We start from the raw sequence: 22,969 nt of genomic DNA, 5'->3' as shown, positions 1-22,969 counted from the left end.
AATCCTCCGCTCTCAGAGCCAAGCTGGCAGCTGGCTGCTCCTGAGGGGAAGCGGCGCCGTGCTGGGCACAGCACACACTGGTGCCATGGGCTGTCTGGAGTCTGCACAGGAGGAGAGAAAGGCAAAGAGCAGCCCAGGGCTGCTGCCCTGCCTGACCATTGCTGCTCTTCTGCCACCTGCCCTGGAACTCCTGGCAATGGTCAGCAGTGTGTGCAGCACTCTGGGCACAAGGGGAGGGAGCCGGGCTGCTCCGCAGGCTCCAGCACAGGGCAGTGTCCTTCAGGCACAGCATTTCTGCCAGGGGAACCGAGGCCAGCGTGAGGCACTGACAGCAAGTCAGGGCACATCTGCACGAGCCACTGCCTCACACAGCTCTGGGACCAAGCGCCTGCAATCCTGGAGCTCTGCACTGAGCCACAGCAAAGGTGTGAAATGCAGAGGGCTTTGCAGAAATATTCAGGGGCACCAGGCCAGCCTGCTTGGTGCTCTCTGGGGCACAGCAAGCACTGTGCAATGCAGCTCGGAGCTGCTGGCAGAGAGGGACTATGGGCATGTGCCTGAGGCTTGTTCTTGAGTAGTGATTTGGGAGGGAGCAGAAGGGTCTCAGTAGGCAATTTGTGTTTTCTTCATGAATTGCTGAATGAAAGACACAATGTGGCCTCACGCAGCAAGAGCACTTGCAGAATTTATTGACTATAAGTTTGTGTTGAATTCCCAGAAAAGGGAAGTGTTGAAGTGTAAGAAAAAGGCCTTTTGAATTCAGTTAGCCCCTGAGCCTTCATCCAAAACAACCACCAGGAGGCTGACAACTATGTCATGCAGAGCCCTGCTGCAAGGGCTTCCATACTCACAGAATTAGAAAATATGAAGCTTAGGAAAGTAGAATATGCCCATCAAGTTAAAAAAGTTTAAAAACTTGTCCTGTGCAAAGAACGGACAAGTGAGTTTGTGGTGGAGCTTTCTCCCTCACTCCTGGCATTGAATAAAAAAATCCCTGCTCTGTAGGCCCTACACTGTGGAGTACTGTTTTCTTGACTACTATTTGTGCATCATAATCACACTATGCTTTTCATTGTCTTCTTAGAACCTTCTAAGTATAAACTGAGTAAGACAGTGAGTTGTGTATTGATAGGGCCGAAGAAACATTTCCAAATGCCATCCTGGGAAAGGAAAGGACGCGAAACAGCGCTGGGGAAGAGCTTCCCTCGCACAGCCCTCAGAGCTGCCACCATGCACAAGATGGCGGCCGGGGCTGAGGCTGTGCCACCGTGCACAAGATGGCGCCCGGGGCTGAGGCTGTGCCACCATGCACAAGATGGCGGCCGGGGCTGAGGCTGTGCCACCATGCACAAGATGGCGGCCGCGGCTGAGGCTGTGCCACCATGCACAAGATGGCGGCCGGGGCTGAGGCTGTGCCACCATGCACAAGATGGCGGCCGGGGCTGAGGCTGTGCCACCGTGCACAAGATGCCGGCCGGGGCTGAGGCTGTGCCACCGTGCACAAGATGGCGGCCGGGGCTGAGGCTGTGCCACCATGCACAAGATGCCGGCCGGGGCTGAGGCTGTGCCACCGTGCACAAGATGGCGGCCGGGGCTGAGGCTGTGCCACCGTGCACAAGATGCCGGCCGGGGCTGAGGCTGTGCCTCTCAGAGCGCTCTGCAGCCTCTGCCAGCCCAGCCCCAGCCCCGGAGCAGCGCAGGGCGGGCAGAGCCCCCTTCCAGCCGTCTGCTTCAATGGACATTGACAGACACCCGGGCCACGCACACAGGCTGACACCTTTGCTCTGTGCACACAAATACGTACCATACACTTGGGAACCTCGGCTGGCAGCATTTTCAGGTGGAAATACAAAGAAACTCCAGGGTTTGAAGGTTTTCAAATAGAATATTTCATTTGCCAATAAAAGGATCAAAAGCAGAAAGGGGCATCCCAGCCTGTTTCTTCCATGCAGGAATAGTGTCACAGTGACTGTGAGCTGATGAAGACGGAGATGGGATTTAATCCAAAGCAGATTGTGCAGTGGGTGCTCACCTGTGATATGTATCCCTCACAGTACCTATTTATTTGGAACACTAGGAAGATTATGAGGCTGGGCAAGATATTAACCCTTTCAATACATGGATGAGACCTACAAACCTTGTTCATCTCTCCAGGGACAGAAAAGGACAAAATAATAACACACAAAAAAACAACATAAAAACATCAAAGTCAGTAAAAAAAAAGGCCAAACCTCAGATAGAAAATAAATGAAAAAATGGCAATTGAAACTAAAATAATCATTTAGTAAGACTATAGAGATAATCATTGATATACTAAAATATCTCATTTACTTCATGAAAAAAAGTATAAAATAAAGTATTAAAACTGCAAATCTAAACAAAAGCATCCATTAATGAAACAAATGTTAAAATAACTGTAATCCCATGAAAAGCTTGAACAGAAAATAAATAAAAACAATAACATGCCCATTGCACCCAGGGAGAGAAGTAGAAAACTTCTGTTTCCAAAGATGATCAGAAAAACAAATGAAGAAAACATCTGCCTTCAAACAACTCATCCTTAAAATAACACCCCATGAATTCATAACCTATAGACACACCTCTAGGAGAGCTGTAAAAATGAGAAAAATGTCACAATAGAAAATTTTTTTCCCAGATGCCTGCTATTTGTAAAAATAAAAAACCACAAAAAACCTGTTTCTTGTAAAAAAGTCTTCATGATACAATAAGAAAAAACTCCTCTCCCTACAAAAACTAATAAAAAACTCTTGTGTAATGAATACTGTTTTAACATCCGAAGTTCTATCTCTATGCTGTCAGTTAAAAAAAACAACAACAAAAGTTATTCAGGAGAGGAAAGGCATTCTGTAAGTTTTATTCTGGTTTCTCATTCTTGTAGTCCTGTTAATAAAGTTTCTTTATTCCTTCTAAGTTTTAAGCCTGGTTTTGCCCTTCTCCTAATCCATATCTCACAGTGAGAAATGAGTAAGTGCCCTGGAGATTTCAGCCAGCGCTAAACCCACCACATTATTTAGTGCATTAGCCAAAAAATCAAATTAGAGAATCTCAGCCACTGCACCAGGCTGAAGCTGAGGATCCCCAGCCAAGCTCAGAGGGAGGAGAACACAGCATTTGTGGGATCCTTTCCGGTCTGACTTGCTTTAGCTGGAGCCTGGGGGAGGAGAGAGCAGGAGAAGGGTTGGCTGAGTCCTCTCCCCTCTGCCTTGCCCTTCCTTCTCTGCTGGATCCTCAGTTCATCCCACACCCACCCCAAGACTCCAGCCCCATCCTACTGGTGCTGACGGGATTAAAGGAGATAAAGAGGAGATTAAAAAGATAGAGAGGAGAGAAAAAGACAAGTTTAAATGCAGTTTAAATATGAAAGAAATGCACATGTTAGTGCCTGCTGAGAGTTGAAAGGGAGCTGAAGGGTTTGGGAAGGGCCAGGAGCCCGTGAAGGGCTCAGGAGCTGCTGCTGCCGGGAGGGAGGAAATGCACCAATGGCTCCCAGCAGAGTCTGTGCTTTGAGGCTCTTTCCCAAACAGCTGCAGGAGGGAAAGCAGCTGAGTTTGGAGGAAGAGTTTTCTGCTGAGGTTTCCTGTTTGGAGCTGTCACAAGCTTGAGCTGCTCAAGGGAAACGCGGCTCTGCTTCCAGCAGGGCCCAACTGCCCGGGAGCACAACTTGGTTCCCTGGCCCTGAGCCAACGGGCAGCAGCAGCTTCTGTTCCCTCCTGGCTCTTGTGTCATTTCCAGCAGCACAAGACACACCAAGAAAAGCTCCTCCAGAACATGCCATGAGAAACACAACCTGATTTCATTGCATGGAGGAGCTCTGACAGTCCTACGGGCTCAGGTTTGTTTGTCAGTGAACAGAGCAGGGAAAAGCACAGACACATTCCCTGCACAGGGAATTCACAGGAGGGAAGTGCAGGGCTGGGGGATGTGCTTGGATACAACGTTCCCATGGCAGTTTTGGGGATAAAATTGTCAGGAGAGAGAAAAGAAAAAGTCCTACCAAGGGTGGGCTGGGGAGGGCTGGTGCTTCCCGGGAGGCTCCCAAAGCTCAACAGTGTGGAAGAGTGGCTAGCTAACAAAGGTCGTGTTCCCATGCAGCAATTATCTGAGAAAGAATTAAACAACAGTAGAGTGTAGTTGGTATGAGATGTTGCAAAGTCAGAAAGACCTTAGTGATAACTGTGAACTGAGAACAGGACACTGTGATCAGAAGAATGTGGATTCAGCACAGATGAACGACCACAAGAAGGTGGAACTAGGTGGAGTTCTCCTTAAATGAAATATCCAATAATGAGCTTGCTTTTGCACTATGTGTGAGCCTAATTATTGATGTTATATAGGGAGTTTGGAGTTGCCAATAAATGAGACTTGCTGATCATTCATATTGAGTGCTGCTTGTCTCCCGCCGAACTCATCAAATGGCGCCCGAACAAATGGGACCCTTGGGACCTTTGGGACCTTTGGGACATTAAAAAGCGAAGGCCACGGGAGTCGGCGACAGGGGACGGGTCCTCCGCAGCAAGGACGGCGAAAAGCAACGGTGCCGCGCCCCAGGCGACCTCAGAGGAGAGTCCTGGCCGTAACGTGCTGCCGAACCTTGTAGGGCTGCAACAGCGCTGACGGTAAGATGGAAAGGCAAGCAGCACATGATTTATTTACCTGCTTTTTAGAAAAGCCACAGCTTAAGGGTTTTGATTTGTGCAAGGAGCTCCCTGGACTTCTTGCTTATGGGTATGCTCACGCCTTTGCCTCCCACTGCTGGGCAAACACTCCTATCTATGCTGCCCATGGAAAGAGGGAGGGAGAGTCAGAGAGAAGGAAATAATAAGAAGAAATTCCAGAGCAAACGCTGAAACAACAAACAGAATCTGTTCAGTTACGGCAGGATGTGATATATCCTGAACTATTTGCTTCACTTTTGGAGTCACTCTTAACATTACAATCTTATTTAAGTTCCAACTTTGCTACCCTGGAGGAAAAGAATCCAAATTTAGATTGGTTTCCACCCGAACCAGGGGGACATGGGGAGCACTGAGGTGTGCGCAGAGAGCGGGGGCACCCCTGGGGCAGAAGCAGTGCAGAAAAAGTTCCAAGGCCACGCTGAACAATTACAGAAACAGCTGAGCAGGAACAGGTGGCTCAGACAGCTTCAAAAAGAGACAAAATAGCCAAAAAGTCACAAACTATATGGTACCTAGTTCGAAATTCATCACTGTAATTAGAAGTTGATAAGCTGCAATGGTCACCGTTGTTAGCACCTGGCCATGAGAGATTTTCGTGTAACATCGCTTGCTTTTGTAAAAATTGTGCCCCTTTTTTCCTCTATCAGTGAACAAGAGAGATTGAGAGAAACAACTGTATGTGTTAAAGTTAACTTTGTGAGGTGTTTTTTTGTTTTGTTTTTTTTCTGCGAGAGTATGTGGAGAATGTGAATAAAGATAACAGCAGCAGAGAGCAGCAGCAGGGCGGGCAGTCCACCCCCCCCTCCCTCTCTAAGAAAAAGCACCGGGATAGTACCCAGTTTGTTAAAAAGTCACGGTTCATTGGTTTTTTAAAATGTTTTTATATACCCTTTTAGAGTTAATTTTGTGTTTTAAGTAATTATGTAAGTAAGTATTAGTTGTAGTTTTTAGAGTTTTCCTGGAGAAATTATTGTGATTCTTTGAAAGTTTAAAAAGGCCCCTTTTCAAAAAAAAAGGTGTTTAAGGTGAATATTAACAGAAGTTACCTTGCAATAATTAGCCTTAAAACCTAAGGTTAAAATATGGTATAATTTACAGCTACTAAGAAAACCTTCCAATTGATGTTATCTACAAAAGATATTTATGGTTTGAAAAAATTAATTAGTTAAGAGAACTTTACTGTACAAGACAAAGTTAAGTTAAAGTATATATTACCCATTTGCTTGTTTTTTCCACAATTCTAATAAGGTAATTTCAATGTGAGTCCTTTTGTTATATAAAACACATATAACTGCATATATACCAATTTGGATTTTGGATTTTAGTTTAAGAATTAGACTTAATGTTTCTGAAAAGTGCTACAAAAGCTGAATGGCAACTTGCCAAATCCTGTGTTGTTGTGGTTTTTCTCTAGAAAAACTGCACTTTAAAATCCTAACCAATTTGAACATATACTAGGCAAATTCCTGTTTTGAATGAGTATTTTTAGTAACATTTGCAGTTATTGTGAGTTATTCTCAAAGCTAGATGACATAGAATTGTGATATGCTTGTTACATTTTTATAATCTTCATAGTGAATCCATGTTACTGTTATATTGTGTTTAAAAGGTATATATCAAACTTTTAGTTGCCTCTTTGTAGTAACAGAATAAGATTAAGTTATGTTTTTATTTAATATAGATTAAGTGTTAATAGAATTAAGAAAAGTCAAGTTTTATTATGTTTAGGCTTGAATGTTTTTAAGTTAAGTTTTATAAGTTAGATATTCTTTTAAGGTTAAGTTTTGTTATTTCCTTTTGTTATAATTAATTTTATTAATTTTAAATACTGTTTAATTTAAATTGTTTATGTTTTATTGGAGACACTTGTCTAAACTGCAAAGTATAGTTATTTTCCTGGAGAGATGAAGACAGCCACATCTGAAACAGCTGTGACAGAACGCTGATGAACACCTGCTTGTGGATAGAAGGGAATGCAGTCTGTGACACCCTTGACTTCATCGGCAGTTCTATTGGTTGTTGCAATCTCTGCAGTTTTGTTTGTTATAGCTTTCTTATTTTTCAGTGTTTCCAGAATTTTAAGATGTACCATTGCTGAGGATCAGCTGCCATAGGAGAGGCTTCAGATTAAACCAACTGCTGCATGGTTTAATTGGTCTGGTACCTGAGGCTTCTGATCATTTGCTTTGTACAAATGCATTTTAACAGTTTGCTGTGCTGTAAGCATCTCCTAGCTGCTGCTATTGAGAACCTTGTTTTAGAAATGAGTTAAGAGGCATCTTTCCAGTTTAAAGCCAGGCCCTGGCCAAGCCTTAACTTTACCTGGACGGAATGTTTGCCAGCAGATCCAGATGTTTTCTGTCCCAAATCAGTATTTGAGTCACTTTTTGTCTCAGCAATTTGACCCTATTAATATGGCAGCTGGATCAATTTTGAAGTGGGCTTGGAGAATCATTTCCGGAGGTGGTTATCCAATCCTTCACTGATGATTTTTTGTTTCTGTTTGTTTGCTAACTATGGGATGCTGGTGCAGTGTTTTAGTAATTAATAGTAGTTTTATATTACATATCTTATTAATAATGTTTATGATTTAATTGATTTTTTAACTGCTATAGGTTCTTAATCCTTGTGTATATGGGTTTGTGTTGATGTTGATGTTTATAACAGAACTACATCTAATTTTTTTTTTTTTTTAAGAAAACGGGGAAAATTGATATCCTAAAAGCATTTTGATTAGTGTAATTCATTAACTTCAAGGAGAGAAGTGTCTGTGTTTTGTTGGCAGGTTTAAAAAGGTCACCTGTCCATCTGACCAGACTGTCTGCCTCTGAACACACGAGATCCAGTGAACAGAGAAGTCACCACACAGCCTTGGTACTCCAGACATGGATCAGAAGTGGAGCTGTCAGGACACAGTTGTGTCTTAGCACTACACAGACAGTTGCCAACAGAGATTTTATGTTGTTATTATGACATTGTGTCTCTACCAATTTTTCAGTTATCTTTTGTTTTATGATTTAGAAGGATGTGGAGAACAACCTGAACATCAAAGCCCTCAGTCACCGATCAGCTGCCAGCTGACATCACGGGAGCAGTGAACGTTCCAAGACTGAATCGTGTTAAATCATAGTCTGTTTGTGAAGGAAATTCTGTAGAAGATCTAAGAAAAGTGTAGAGACTCCATCTAACTGTATATAAAGCAAATTGTAGTTGTGTGTTTACCCTTTCAGCAAATTGCTTTCACACTTAGACTACATATATACCAGAGCACGTGTGTTAAAAGTAGTTAGATAATAGTTTAAGAGTTTAGCCTGTGTAGTAATTGTTATATTAGTATAAAGTATAAGCATTTCCCCCTTCAAGAGGTAGTGTAAGCATCTTTGAAAGTTCATTTAACGTTAGTTTTAGCTGTGAGTTTGCTCGTATGGTGTCATTTACATGGAACAAACTGCTTATGGTAATTGTGTTGTGTATAGTCCCGACCAACTGTCTGCTAACTAACATCCAAAAGTGACAGAACACATGGGTCACTCTGGCACACTGAACTGGCCAAAGGTCAATGTGTCTGATCCTAGCCACACCCGGAGATCCTTTTCACACCTGTCTCATAGGAGTCCCTGAATGGGATCCTCAAGCAGCATTTAAAGGTTTAATTAGTAATGAGACTCGACTGAATCAATTTGCAATGTTGCAAGAGTGCAATTGCACTGTTGGCTTCACATTAAGACAACTTGAAGCCTGCTGGCAAGCAAAAATTACCAAAGTTCTCAATGTTACCATGCAGCCCTCAGAAGAATTAGATTTGTTAGGTTCCACCCATACCTCAGGTGGATGGATAATGTTTGAACCCCCGACAAAACGTCATTCTAACAAAGTAATGCAGCACTGGGCTGCAGACAACCCTATAGCTGATCTCGTTACTACCATTGAAAGTAAAGCCTTTATTAGTGGTGCAATCTCACAGAACAATTACCAAAGCGATTAATTAGTTCCATATTCCTAATCTGTGGAGATAGAGCATAGAATGAGATTCCTGCTAATCCACATAGAAAACTCTGTTATTTTGGGAAACTTACTTTGTTTCCATCCAAGCTTACACCAATTGCTGAATGTAGTTGATAAAATAAAAAACATCAGTCAGTCAAAGTGAAGCCTGAATGAATTAAAGCTTAGCAACTCTAAAAAGGCTCGCTTGTTAGACTAAGAAAAAATTGAACTTAACATCCACAATGTTAAGTGAACTTTCAGCTGATGTGAGTAGTGTATGTCATGCAGTATTACAAAATCGAGCCACAATTGACTTTTTGCTCTTAGCACAAGGACGTGGTTGTGAGGAATTTGAAGGCATGTGCTGTCTGAATCTTACTGATCATTCAGTTTCCATCCATGGGCAACTACAACAGCTTCAGGATGGGTTACATGCCCTGAAAGAAGATAGTGACCCCATTAGAAGTTGGTTCTCCAGCTGCGGCATCACTGGATGGTTGAGGTCTCTTGTGCTAGAAGGGGGACAGACTTTACTTATAATGTTAATCGGGATGAAAGTCTAAGTTGTGTGTTATCTTGGCTTCATGAAACTATAGAATGAGTCACATCCAAAGCCTGGTTTGTGCAAAAAGAGAAAGGGGGAATTGTTGCTATATTTTATATATTAGTAAAGGCCTGTCTGCACAAACCAGTCTTTGAAATAACTCGTGATATTAAGGGCTGAAATCCTTGAAACTTGCCTGCAGAAGAGAGAGTAAAGCAAAACTATATCCTTGTGTACAAGGATAAGAATGTAAACCTATGTGTGTTAGCCAATAGTAACTTGCTCTGCCCGCAGACCCTGTAGAACCCTATAAAAGGTGTGTTAATAATAGAAATAAACGGCATTCACAATTACTTCTGTTAAGACTGGTGAACAGCTCGGGGGTCTTTCAACACCAAACTATGTTGAGATGGAAGAGAAGAAAAAGCCCCAGAGATGCCGCACAAGGAGGGTCTGCAAATCCAGTCCAGGGAGCTCCGAGGAGGAAAGATCCCCCCAGTGCCAGGAACACGGCCAGAGATCCAGCCGGAGCTCAGAGCAGGGGGAAAAGCCCCACAAGTGCTTGGAGTGTGGGAAGGGTTTCAGGTGGAGCTCCCAACTGATCCAGCACCAGGTGATTCACACTGGGGAAAAGCCCTACGAGTGTGGGAAATGCGGGAAGAGCTTCACCAACACAGCTTACCTGATGAAACACCAGGTGATCCACACTGGGGAACGGCCGTATGAGTGTGGGAAATGTGGATAGAGCTTCAGAAGTATCTCTGACCTGATGACACACCAGGTGATCCACACAGGGGAACGGCCCTACACCTGCTTGGAATGTGGGAAGAGCTTTGGGTGGAGCTCCTACCTGAGGGCACACCAGCTCATCCACACTGGGGAGAGGCCCTACAAGTGTCCCCAGTGTGGGAAGAGGTTTCAGACCAGCTCTGATGTCCTCGTACATGAGCGGATTCACACAGACGAGGGGCCCTTCCGCTGCCCCGACTGCGGGAAGAGCTTCCAGTACAATGGCCACCTCACCGTTCACCGGCGCATCCACACTGGGGAGAGGCCCTACGAGTGTCCCCAGTGTGGGAAGAGCTTCTCCACCAGCTGAACCTTGACACCAACGGAGTCACCAGTAAGGGAAGCCCTGCGAGTGCCCTGAGTGCGGGAAGAGCTTCGTGCGCTGCTCCAGCTCCATCCCCCATGGGAGGATGGGCGTTGGATGATCCCCAGTGACCCCCGTTGGGCAGAGCCCTGGTGATCCGTGGTCCTGGTGATGCGTGTTGGGAAGACACCTGGCTGGGAGGCTGCACATCTTCCTGGCTCCCTATGGGCACCTGGATGAAAGCAGGGGAATGAAAATCCAACAGGATACAGAATGACAGTGGGAATTGTTGACTTTGAATCTTCAAGAACCTTTTGCCTCAGGAGCTGTGTGGGCAGAGAAAAGGGGGTGACACCGGGCTTGGGGGCCCAGAGGGGAGCACACACACTCTGTGGAGGGGAGGACACGACCCCCGTGACCCCACCTCACCTTCCTGCACAGGCAGAAGCCGAGCCCCAGTGCCAGGAAGATGAAGGCCAACGTGGAGCCCCCGGTCCCCGTCAGCATCTTGCTGCAGGCAGCATTTCACGCATCCCTGGGGCAACTGCCGGGGTCAGGACCCCCAAAACCTCTCACAGACATCCCAAGCCTTTCCAAGGACCCTCCCAGTCTCTCCCAGCCCACGCAGGACCCTCTGAAACCTCTTTTGGAGTCACTAATTTTAAACAATTAAGAATTAGAGAAAAATTAGAGATTATGGCTAGAGATAGGCCTTGCTGGAACTAGTTAGAGTTAATGATTTAAGTGAGAAGCAGGATTTGAGTTAATGAATCTTGAACTTAGGTAAAAAATTACTTGTCATTGTATGTTTGGTCAGCTGTGCTTATAATGTGAAAAGAGAAACTGATAAACGGGTTCAGGAAGATCACAGACCTTACATCTGGAAACCCATTTAAAAGTCACAAGGAAGGAAATTGGAATTGTACCAAATGTTATTTGTAATGTCAACCATCGTAAAGGTAGAAAGGTGAGAGTGAGGAAGAGTGGTTTTCCTTCATCTCTTGATGACCACTACATGCCAAAATGACCCCCTCCTCAAATTAAGGAGCCCACCATGCAGGCATAATGACTTTTTAAATCATTACCGTGCATTTTAATCAAACCTGGGGAATGGGAAGTGTTAGCATTATGCATATGCATTAGTATTAATATGTATTAGTATTTTAGATATTTTAAGACTTCTGTAAATAAATAGACACTGGAATCTTTTGTGAACTTGCAGTGCATATTAAGGCGTGAGTCCCACACTCACCCAGTGCTGTGATTAAACATCCACTTTGTAACTTTAAACTGTTGGAGAGGTTTTTTTGTCCATTAACAGATTGGTGTTGATACCAGATCAGTATCACTATTTTGGTAAATCACTGCCAGTCTCTTCCCAGCCTCCTCAGGACCCAGCAGAGCCCCTCCTGTTCCTCTCAGGATCCCTCAGCCCCCTCCCAATTTCTCCCCACTTCCCCAGGACCCCCAGACCCTCTCCCAGTCCCTTCCCAGCCCCACCAGGACTCATCAAGACTCCTTCCAGTCTCTTCCCAGCACAACCAACCTCATCCTAATCCCTGTTTTCCAATGCCCAATCTCCTTCCAGTCCCTCCAGGCTCACTCAAATCTCTCCCAGTGACACCCAGCACCCCCAAACTCCCTCCCAGTGTCCACCAGGACCTCCAGAACCCCATCCCACCCTCCCCAACATCCTTCAAACCCCTTCCCAGCCATCCTAAGCACCTCAATCCCTTCCCCAGTTTAAACCAGTCTATCTCAAACTCCCTCCCAGTTCCTCCCAGCACACCCTAATCCCCCTCTGGGCCCCCCCAGTGCCTCCCCTTCTGTCCCCGGCGCTGTGGGGGCCGGGCCGTGCCCCAGTGCCGGCTCAGGGGGCGCTCCAGGCTGACGTGCTCCACCTGGCAGCTGGAGCTGAGCCCGCATTGCCGGGGGAGTATCCAGCAGCACCAGGAGCTGCTGGCTTCAGCTCAAGGGCACCAGCGAGATGGACACGCTGGGGTGGGCGCTTGGAGAGATTGGGCACACTGGGATCAGCTGGATGTGAAATGGTGCCAAGGCCGGTCAGCTCTTCCTCAGCTCCACGCCAGGAGTGGAACACACCTCAGGAGCAGGATGACCCGAGATGTGGCTTAGAGCAATGCTCTACAGCACTTAACAGCTGTCAGGCACAGTGTGGAGGCAAGAATGGGGGGAAGGTCTTTTATATTGGGGTTCAGAGAAAGGTTTAGTCTCCCAAGGGTCCAGGGACAAAAGACACAGAACACAAGTGTACAGCAATTTATATATGGGGAGGGCCCAGGGGTGGATACAATTTCAACCAGTGAGGGATATCCTGGGGAGGGGAATAGGACACATGGACCAATGGGGTGCTGTGGATTAGGGGATTTCCAAAGGGGACGTCCAAGCAGGGGGTTGGCATAAGGCAGGATTGACAGGGGACATTTGGGAACAAGGGGCAGGGTGGACAAGATTGATAGGGAAGGTGCTGGAAAAAGGGGTTGGGATACAATGATAGGCAGGGCAGGGGAGGAGATAACTTTGGGTTAAACCAACAAAGCAGGGGGGTAACAGCCTGGCTTGGCTGCAGGGGGGTCCCAGGGTGTGAGGATGGGGGGTTTGGGAGGGTTCCAGTCCTGGATACAGGGGTGCACGGGGGTCCTGCTGCAGCGGGAGTTCAGGGGGATCCCTTCCTCTGTTCTGGGGTTCAAGGGGTCCCGGTGCCTGAAAATGGAGGTTCATGGGGGTTCTGGTGCCCAGAAATGGGGGTTCTGGGAGGTTTCCATTCCCGAGAATGGGTGTTCAGGGGATTCCAGGTTCCAGATAAGGGGGTGCAGGGGTTTTTGGGGCTGGGTAAGGGAGTTCCAGGGTTCCCAGTGCCCCGAAATGAAAGTTCAAGGGGGTCTCTGTGCCCAGGAAGGGGGGTTTGCCCGGAAATGGAAGTGCAGGGGTTCCCCATTCCCAGTGTAATAAATGGAATTGATTCGTGCTACTTAAATTGCAACTGTTACTAAAGTTATCATTAGAAACGATCAAGAATTAGTGTTACAAAGCAGATGTACCCCTTTGCAGATGTTACACATCAAAATTAAGGTACAGGATGTAGTTTAGAAAATAAATGGTCAGTAAAATCAGAAAAAGGAGGAAACTTATGGGAAACATTAATGAATATGTATAAGCATACAGTATATAAGTTTAGCTTGAAGTGCTTTGTTTCGTACGTGAGGTGAGGTGAGAAGAACCCCCCACACCCCAGTCGGTTTTGCTTATGCCTTAAGCATTTGTAACCACTGGCCAATTATATTCACATATATATATATATATATATAAATATGTATCTGAATATATCTACTAAATTGTATCTCTTTTTTACTAAATTCTATTCTTTTATTATTTTGTATCCAATTTATTAAGCTATGTTATCAATTAATTAAATTTGATTGTTTGGAAATTTGAAAGTCATTTATAACACTACTATATCAAAAGCAGTTAAAAGTGATTACAAACTGTGCTATATCAAAATCGTTGTGATTATAATAATTTGCAAAAGCCAGCACATAATAGCAAAGGGCAACAACAACATAGTTATTTCTCACAAACACAGGGCAGGTTTTTCCCTTGCATGGAGCACTTGCGCCTTCCCCGGGCCCCTTCTGCCCTCCCGCAGAACCAGAGGCATTTTCCAGCGCACACAGTTTGTAAGCAAGAGCCGGCTGCAGCCCAGAAGGCTCCAAGCGCCTCCTTCCAGGCTGACTCTGCAGATGCCGAGGCTGCTCTGGGCTCTGCCAGGCTCTGCTGGGGCTCAGCTCTGGGCGAGGCTGGGCCCGCTCTCCCCTCGCAGTGCTCCGGGCAGCTGAGTCACAGCGGGAGAAGGACAGGACACCTCAAGGGATTGAGGTTTAACAGAGATTTTATTCAAATAACTGCCATAACAAACAGGCTGTCCTAACCTACTCTAACTAACTAACAGTGTTAACTAACATAACTAACTACTTGTCCTAACTACTATAACGAAAAGTTGGCCTCCAGGGCTTCATCTCCTCCTGCGCTGCTCCCTCAGTTGCTTTGCTGCAGTGATCAGAGGGGTCAGGCTGGAGAGAGGCTTGGCTGATGACAAAAATGGGTGCTGCCCAAGGGATAAAAAAGAAAGAAATGAACTGTTACTTTCCAGACTCAAGTTCCTCACAGGCTCTGTTGCAACAGGACAAAGGGGAATGGTTTGAAAGTCAAGAGAGGGAAGCAGGCTCAGATTAGATGTAAAGAAGAATTGCTGTAGCAGGAGAGTGGGGAAACACTGAGAGAGGGAGCCCAGAGATGTGGGAGGTGGCTCCTCCCTGGAAACATCCAGGCTCAGGTCAGGCAGGGCTCTGAGCCACCTGATGTGCTTGAAGATGTCCCCGCTCGTGGCGGGGCACCAGCTCCAGATGAGCTCGACAGGAGCCTGCCAAGCCAAAGCAGGCGAGGATTCTGCTGGCTTTGCGTGTGAAAAGCAGCGGGACTGGAGATGATGGGAGGGGGGCCCCACAAGAAAAGCCCTCCCTGGCGCTGCCGTTTCCCCCGCAGCCGCTTGGCATTCACCTGCAGCAGCTCCTGGGCAGAGAAGCGCCGCTCCTCGTCCGGCTCCAGGCTGCACTCGAGGAAGTCCCGCAGCAGAGCCGACAGGCGCCTGGGCTCCTGCAGCTGCGGGCTCCCGTTCTGCCGGATCAGAGCGCGGGCCTGCAGGAAAAGCAAACACAGCGCTCTGACAGCTTCCTCCACACCCACAGGTGCTCACATCCAGCCCGCTTTCTCTGCCCCAGCTCCCCGGGCACTTTCCTCCCTGGCACAGATGCTGCTGCTCACAGCTCATTCTTCTGGGCCAGCCAAAAAACCCAAACCCTGGTGCAGCCACAGCCATTGCAACATCAAAATGATCTTGCCTTCAGAGCCGACTGCATTGGCTGACTTTGTCAGTAGGAACCTCCATCAGAAATAGCCCATTTTGCTTCTCCAAATACAGACACCAGCTTTACAGGCCATTTGCAAGAGTCAGTGTGGTCTGCCTGTGTTATTTCAAGGGATTCTTACATCAAATGCATCTCTGCAGTGCCACTGACCCTCAAGTAAAAGCATTCCTGATGCCCCATGCCAGAAACTGCCAGGCAAGGAACAGCAGGTTTGTGTGGCTGAAAGCTCAGGCTTGGTGACACAGAAAGTAGCTTGGACTAGGAAATATGTTAGAGTGTGGGGATGTTAAACAATCATCTTCATGTTTTAGACAAGTTTCCCAGTGAGAAGAGCCAGGGGGGAGTTCATCTCACAAAACCTCTTTTAGAAACTCCTCCAGAAATCTTGTTGGGTTTGGGTGTGGGTGTTGGGGTTGGTTTGGTGTTTTCTGCAAGACAACATTAGAGCTGATGCACTTGCTTCATGTATTTGGGTCATCCTCACAAGAGCTGCAACAACTTAAATCCCAAAGCAAATTGTTGCTGGAGGCTGCAGAATATTTGTCTATGTTCAGGCTCAGGTGCTGTGGGAATTCCCTCTGCGATGTGCAGAAACCTCCAGCTGCTCCTCCCAGTGCAGGGTCACCCTGTGCTCACAGGCCTCTGCAAAGCCTGGAGAATTTGCCTCTTACCATGGCCCCCGTTTGCTGGAAGGAAGGAGGTTCTCCTTCCACCATCTCGATGGTCACAATGCCAAAGGACCAGATGTCCGCCTTGGGGCCGTAAGGAGAACTGGTCACAACTTCTGGGGCCATCCAGTGAGCAGTGCCCACCATGGAGCTGCACTGGTCCTGCTCAGGGCTGAGCTGAGCGCAGAGGCCAAAATCAGCTGAGGACAGAAACAAGCACTGTCAAAGGCAGCTGCAATGAGGAAACCAAGCACAAAGATTCCCCACTCTCAGTCTGGGAATGCAGTGCTGAATCCAGCTGGAAATGTCCTCAGGGCTGTAGCCAAGGAAAGATGGAACTGGACCCTTAAAGAAGCCCTCAGCTTTCATGCTTGGCTTTAATGATTTCCTTTGAAGCTTTAGATTGCAACTCCTGCCCCTCTGGGAGGGCCATTCCCAGAGCAAAGGCACTCCTGACAGCCTGCTCCTCTCCTGAGCTCTCTGCACGGGGCAGCCGCTCTCAGCTGGCAGCAGGGGCCGGGCAGTGCCACCAGCAGCACTTGTGGGGCTCTGGCCCTCACTGGGAAGCAGCCCCACAGCCGCACCCCGGGAGCGCCGTGCCTGGCCAGGAACACCCACCCAGCTTGACAGAGCCGTCCATTCCCAGAAGGATGTTGGAGCTCTTCAGATCTCGGTGGATCACCCGGATGGAATGGAGGAAATCCAGGCCCTGCAGACACTGAGAGACAACAAGAAACACGAGGGAAAAAATCAGAGGCCGGAATATATCACACAAGAAAGGACAGTTTAGAATTCTGCCAGCAGCAACTTTGCTGTGACAGCCCAGGAGTGCAGTGCAGACAAGCTCCAGGCAAAAGGTTCAAGGCAAAGCTGAGAACAGGAAATCAGATCCAAAAAAGACAGAGAGTACCACAACAGCAGGGAAGAGGACAAGAACAGAGTAGAAATGCAGTGATATTTGCAGGCCATTCACTTCAGAGGCTTTTTCCTCTCCAGCTCATAAAAACAACACAGAAACAAAGGCCTGAGCATGGAGCCACTCTGCTCTCACAGCCTCTTTGGAAGGACCATGGTGTCCCAGCCATGGGAAGCACAAGCAGGATCCCTCACCTCCTGACTGACAGCTGCCATCTCTCCTTCAGCCATGCGTGTCTGTCTGACAACGTCCTGCAAAGTTCCTCCATCCATGTATTCCATCACCAGCCAGAGATCTCCATCAACAAGGAAGCTGGAAGAGAAAACAATGGCACAGAGATGAATGTGCATTGCTCAATTCCCCCAGGGAAAAGCCTGGAGTGGAGTTTTGTTCCCAGGTCACTTGTCAATGAGGACAGAATCAGATTGTAATAAAGAATTGAGTAAATAAAAATTCGGAATAAGAAGTTTAAATAAAGTATGTATAATTATAACTAAATGTAAGTATGGAATAAGGAATTCTCCTCCCGGTCGAGATAGAATTCCTTTTCCAAAAATCACGAATTGCAAAAGAACCCCCCCCAGATAACAGGTTTCAGCAGACTCATCAACTCGGAGGAAAAGACAGGACACAGGCCATCATAGAAACAAAAGAACCAGCCTAAAAGTCTACCTCCAGAGAAAGGCAACGCCCGGCCGATTTCGGCCGGAGACCATCAAGCAAAACAAAAGGGACGAGCCCCAGGAAGATGGTCGTTGCCAGAATCGAACACCACACCCGCCAAACCCATACTACAGAAACTCAATCAAGAAAGACAAAGAAGGGACTACTCCTCCGAGATATCCATCGGCGCTAGCCCGGATCTCTCAATCCTGCTGTGAAGAAATATGTTAAAATACATACAGACTCACTTTGCATTTGAGGAGACTCTGCCCGGATACTTACTGACTCAATGTTCTAGGCCAGGAAATCCATTCACCAGACAATCAGGGACATTTGGTGAATGGAAACTGGTTGGAATTCTAGCCTGGGGACATAAAACCCCTATAAAAACCCAGGCCAGAGAACCCTCAGACGTGGATTTGGGAACACCTATACCTTGCGTATAGACCCTGTCCACCCAGCGCTGCGCTGTCCATTTATTGTGGTTTTTTTCCTCACTGTTTGTTGCTTTATTAATTTATAATAAATTAATCTTTGTTAATCTTTAATTTGCCGTTGCATTTATAACAAGATGGAGAGACATTCCTGCCAGGCTGCACAGGCCTTGGAATCTGCCCAGGCTAAAGGAGAAGGAGGCACCCGGGAGAAAGGAGAGGCCTTAGATGGCAAGCAGGTGAAAAATGCACTTTAGCAACAGCCCAGCTCAATGTGGAACCACAACACTTATCCCCAGCTGCTTCAGCATCTGAACTCATCAGTTCCACCATTCCCTCTGGAACAAGGCAACACAACTTCCAGAGTTATCCAGGGGAGGAGGCCGTGCAGCACTTGGGGCAAAAGCAGGCAAATGCTTGGAAAACCTTGCACAAAGTCCCTTCAGAAATAGGCAAGGCCATGGAAAAATGGGCAAATGAGGCATTTCTGGAAACAGGAACCTGGTCTTCCTGTCACCTGCAGCAATGGGACAGGGCTGGGAAGAAGAAGCCAAGGAAAATAATTTCTACCAGGTTTTATCAGCACTTGCTGTAAAACACAGCAAATGGGGTCAACTTGAAGAAAAAGGCAAAGCAAAGCAACAAAAGCACATGGAAGGAGTGAAGTGCCAGGCTGTTGTTCTGGGAAGATATGGCCGGGTCAGGCATTTTCAGAACAGGCTACAGACTGGGGATGCCAGGAAAGATGAACGCAGGGCCCGTGCACGGGAGAAGACCTGAAGCACTCACCTGTCCAGAGAGTTGACAATGTTGGGGTTCTTCTTGTCCTTCAGGACCACGACCTCATTCACAGCTCGTTCCCTGTTGTGCCCTCTGAGACTCATTTTCTTGATGGCCACCTGAAGGGACATTGCAGACCTTTAACTGGAGCAGTCTGTGGCAGGAGGCCACAGCAAAGACGGAGCGAGTCTTCTTGGAGCGAGCGAGCCGGGCTGTGCCAAACTGCCTTGGGATGGGACACCAGAGCTCAGCAAGTGCCATTCCCACAGCCCATTGCTCTGCTCGCTGGGGCTGTTACAGGACTCATGGCCAGAGACATTTGGCTCTGTAAGCTCTGCAGAAATGCTCCCTCAGCTGTCAGCCTCCAAGCTCTAACAACATTCTCTGCACCTACAGTCTTCTCAAATGGCCTCAGCACTCTTAGGATTATTATTCCAACACATTTTGCAAGCAGGAGGTAATTCTGTTTCTGTGCACACAGAGCAAAACAGCCGGGAACCCTTTAGCAATTCTATGGCATTTGGCCATGATTTCAAATGTCCCTGCTCTGTTTGGGATAGCACAACAAAGCAAACGTGCACATCCATTGCTCAGATAATCCCTGTCCCAGCTGCCACTGACACCAGACCCAAACACAGCTGCAGGGTTTAGGAGAGAGCTTTGCTCTGGACATCCATCTTCTCATTTCTCTCCTGTCTCTGTGGGGACAGCTGCAGTAGGACTAAAACCCCAAACTGAGCCCAAGCAGGATCTCTCCTTAATTAGGCCTTGAGGTATCCTGATGAAACTCAGGATGATAAAACTGCTAAATAGTGTTCCTGTTCGAGGCTGGGATGAAGGTAAATTGGGCCTCAGTCTCCAGCAGCTGATGCATTCACACTTTTAGACATGAAGACCAGGCCAGCGTGTCCTGCTCTGACAGACACCGCTGCCCTCCTTGCCTTCCTTTGGGCACTTGAGAAGGACCAAGTCTGTCCCAGCTTTGCTCTGCAGGCTGACCCTGCTCTGCCTTCAGAGGAGCAGCCTGTGCAGGAAAGCTCTGCTGGGCCCCACAGCTCCAGCCACAGCTCCCAGCAGAGGGGAAAGCCCTCGAGAGCTGCCAGACGTGCCGGGCGTGTTGACACTGACCTCTCCTCCCGTGGCCCTGTCGAGTCCTTTGGAAACGGTTCCAAAAGCCCTGGAGACAAAACAGCAGAGAAGAAAGAAGCAGCGCTTTAGGCCCTGGCAGTGAAAGCCAGCCCAGACAGGAGATCTCTGCTGCCTGCAGCGTTCACAAAACACCCGAGTGCATCCACCCTTCAAACAACAGCACAGCAGCCACCAGCCCTCTGCCATGCAAGGTGCCTTCTGACCACAGTTACCAATTCTGATCAGCACCGAGAGGCAGCAGCATCGTACCCCAGTGTCTGAAGGGGTTTGGAGCTCTCCTGACTTCTCACTGCATCCTGCACTAGCAAAATACCTGGGCCCTGCTTGTGCAGAAGTAACTGCCTTGCACTTACCCTTGGCCAAGCTGCTCCAGTTCCAGGTATTTCTCGGCAGGCTCCCCCACGCTCACCGTGTTCCCTGAAAGAAACCAGGTGGAAGATGCTCCCTCTCAGATGAGAGCCAGAATGCAGCCCCACTCCCTGGGGCCGGAGCCCCTTGCTCTCAGCTGGGGAAGGACAATAAATGACCCTGTGCCATTCAGCTGCAGAGCAACCCTGGGTGCAGCTGATGCTGAGACACACACACAGCACCCTGCTCTGGCACACAGGAACAGAGCAGACGTACTCAGCTGCATCAGGCTCCACTCCTCGCTCCCCTCTGGCTGCAGGGCTGTGCTGCTGTCAGAATGTTCAGCCCAGGATCCTGCAGCACAGGGAGCTTCGGTGTCCTCTTCAGGAGCAGAGGGAGGTTCCTCATCCTCTTCCCAAAGCAGTGCAGGTTCCTCATCCTCTTCCCAAAATGCTGCTGGTTCACCCTCCTCTTCCCAAGCCACAGGACGTTCTCTGTCCTCATCCCACACCGGGAGATTGCCGTCATCCTCGTCACACGCCATGGGAGCTTGGCCATGCTCATCCCACACCAGGGGACATCCACCATCCTCGTCCCCCACCGGGAGATGTCCACTGTCCTTGTCCCACACCGCGGGAGCCTCGCCGTTGTTTTCCCAAACCGCGGGGTGTTCGCCCTCGTCTCCCAGAACAGCGGGAAGTTCACTGCTCTCTTCCTCCTCTTTGGCCTCCTCTTTGCAAGCAGAGGGAGCCAGAGGAGGTGCTGATGCTGCTTTGGTGCCCTGTGGACAGACGGGAGCGTGAGGGACGGGAAGTTCTATCTCAGTTATCACCTTCTTTATCCTCAGCTACACATCCAGCTGCACTAAGCAGAAATAGGGTTCAGAGCTGTTCAAACTAACAATGGGCTAAAGCCGACATTGCCACTTATTGTTGGGAATTCCATATTCCAGCATGGCTAAAGCCAGCAAGCAATCTTCTGCCTGCAAAACCAGTTCTGCAGCTCTTCAAAAGCTCTTCAGCAGAAACAGAGAAAACTGCCAGGGATCTCTTTGCTGCTGCTGCTGCTGCTGCAAAGACACTGACAGGAACTTTCCTTCAGCCTCCCAGGCTGGCACTCGGCTGCCACACGCCGAGCTCACAACTTGCTGCACAATTCTGAGCACCAAAGCTTCCTTTGCCACTCACCGAAGGAGGAGCTGCTGGGGATCCACGCGTGAGGTGCCCTGCAACGGGAGAGGGAACGTGAACCAGATGTTGTTAGGAAAAAACTGCCTGTGGTGGGAAATGAGCAAGGCAAGCCCGAGAGAGCATTTTGCTTTCACAGCATCCCTCCAGGAGCCACAGGCCCTTCACACAGCAAGCAAGAGAGCAGCACAAAATACTGGGCTGTGTCAGCTCTTGGCTGGAGCAGCAAACGGAGGGAGTTCCAGGCTCCGCTGCCACAGACTCCCCGCTTGAGGGAACAGAACCCCCCAGGCCTCATTGCAAATGCTGTGCACGCCCCGCTGGCTGCAGACACCCCCTTTTTCAGCTGCAGCTGCTGGCAGGAGCTCTCCCAAACCAACCCTGTCCTCATGGCAATTTGGTTACAGAGTCAACTCCGTTCCAGTGGAAGAACAGAAAGCACACAGCAAGCCCAAAGCCACAGAGGCTGCACCGAGGGAAAACCTCAACTTACGTGCCAAGTGGGTTAAAAAATACCCCGAATAAGCCACAGAGAACAGAGTGCCAACTGCAGCAACCACTTGCTGCATCATTTTGGCTGCGCTGCACACGTCTGCAGACTGTACCCCTGCAAGCACAGAAGGACACCCGTCAGGGCTGGGCTGGCTGCTGAGAATGCCTCGGGCAGGAGGATCCTCTGGCAACGAGCAGGCGCCCAGAGCCGCTCTGGACACTGAGGCCTCCGTGTCCCACAGCAACGGGAACACCACGGGGACGTGGCAACACTCCTGTGACACCACAGCAGCCGCTCACGCAAAAACCGCCTGGAAGCTTCTCCTGTGTCACAAAGGAGCACAAAGAATCCTCCCAGGGCACAGCCTATTGCCCAAAGGATCCAAGAGGAACTCTGAAAATGCAGCAAACAAGGACACCCCATAGCCCAGTCTGAGCACTGAGGAGGAACGAGGACAGCACCAAACCAGAGCAAACACGACCTGTAGTCACTGATACTGCTGAGTAAAACCAGCAAGGCTTGTTCCATCTGGAATCTTTGTTCTAGTTCTAAAAACAAGCAAGATTCTCCACTGTAAATATACAGAAGGCAGGAACTGGGGAGGAGGTGGGATTAGGAAGGAGGAGGAGCAGGAGGAGGGAGAAAGGAAAAGGAGGAGCAGGAACAGGAATAGAAGGAGAAGCTGGAGGTTCCAGTGCCCCTGTGTCCACAGCACCCCCGGCCACGGGCCCATCACCCCCACCTCATCCTGCAGGTGAGCAGGGAGGGGGAGCTGGTCCCAAATCTGTCAGGGGGACCCTGAGAGGGTCTTTTTATTGGAGTGTGTTTGGAACTTGCAGATTGCGGAATTGAGCCCCAAATATTGTCTGGCATCCCTGGGAGGTTTTTTTCTCTGGGTGTGTAGGTTTGGATCTTGCAGGACCCCAAAGCTGAGGCCCTTGGGGGATCTTTGGGGTCCACGTGGCCATTGCCCAGTATTGGCTGGGGGAGGACATTGGTCCTGGGGAGCCCTGGGAGAGCAGAGGAGAGGAACCCCTGGGACCCCCAGAGTGGGGAGAGCAGAG

General features: G+C 48.4%; 3 protein-coding genes across 4 annotated transcripts in view; 1 reads left to right on the top strand and 2 right to left on the bottom strand.

Annotated features, from left to right (window-relative positions):
* The window catches only part of LOC111946100 (uncharacterized), a 97,573-nt gene that overhangs the window by 19,781 nt on the left and 54,823 nt on the right, over positions 1-22,969 (top strand). The window contains 1 exon segment of the mRNA XM_086874018.1: positions 10,000-10,233. Coding sequence (XP_086730144.1) covers positions 10,000-10,233 — 234 coding nt within the window.
* LOC147645992 (serine/threonine-protein kinase PAK 3-like) lies at positions 14,214-16,842 on the bottom strand. 2 transcript variants are annotated; one of them, XM_086874034.1, is made up of 3 exons: positions 15,939-16,842; positions 14,900-15,037; positions 14,214-14,447 (listed from the first exon to the last, which is right to left on the bottom strand). In XM_086874034.1, the coding sequence occupies exons 1-3, from the start codon at positions 16,080-16,082 to the stop codon at positions 14,355-14,357; spliced, it is 375 nt and encodes a 124-aa protein (XP_086730160.1). In that variant the 5' UTR covers positions 16,083-16,842; the 3' UTR covers positions 14,214-14,354. The 2 variants fall into 2 exon arrangements, with proteins under 2 accessions (XP_086730160.1, XP_086730159.1); XM_086874033.1 differs by having other exon boundaries at positions 14,214-15,037.
* LOC147645991 (uncharacterized) lies at positions 19,740-21,213 on the bottom strand. The gene is made up of 3 exons (XM_086874035.1): positions 20,502-21,213; positions 20,231-20,294; positions 19,740-19,905 (listed from the first exon to the last, which is right to left on the bottom strand). Exons 1-3 carry the CDS (start codon positions 20,767-20,769, stop codon positions 19,740-19,742), a joined length of 498 nt encoding a protein of 165 aa, XP_086730161.1. The 5' UTR covers positions 20,770-21,213.

The sequence above is a fragment of the Cyanistes caeruleus genome, unplaced genomic scaffold (genome assembly GCF_971803275.1).
Source record: "Cyanistes caeruleus unplaced genomic scaffold, bCyaCae1.hap1.1 HAP1_SCAFFOLD_135, whole genome shotgun sequence".
Taxonomy (NCBI): Eukaryota; Metazoa; Chordata; class Aves; order Passeriformes; family Paridae; genus Cyanistes; species Cyanistes caeruleus.
This window is presented reverse-complemented; position numbering and strand designations above follow the sequence as displayed.

Coding starts and splice junctions, on each gene's coding strand:
- LOC147645992 (XM_086874033.1), bottom strand. CDS start 16,082: ATGGTGGGCACTGCTCACTGGATGGCCCCAGAAGTTGTGACCAGTTCT. Junction 15,038..15,938: donor TCCAGCAAACGGGGGCCATG/GTAAGAGGCAAA, acceptor CTTTTCCTGCAG/GCCCGCGCTCTGATCCGGCA.
- LOC147645991 (XM_086874035.1), bottom strand. CDS start 20,769: ATGGCGTGTGACGAGGATGACGGCAATCTCCCGGTGTGGGATGAGGAC. Junction 20,295..20,501: donor GTGGAGCCTGATGCAGCTGA/GTACGTCTGCTC, acceptor GGTTTCTTTCAG/GGAACACGGTGAGCGTGGGG. Junction 19,906..20,230: donor CTGGAGCAGCTTGGCCAAGG/GTAAGTGCAAGG, acceptor TTTTGTCTCCAG/GGCTTTTGGAACCGTTTCCA.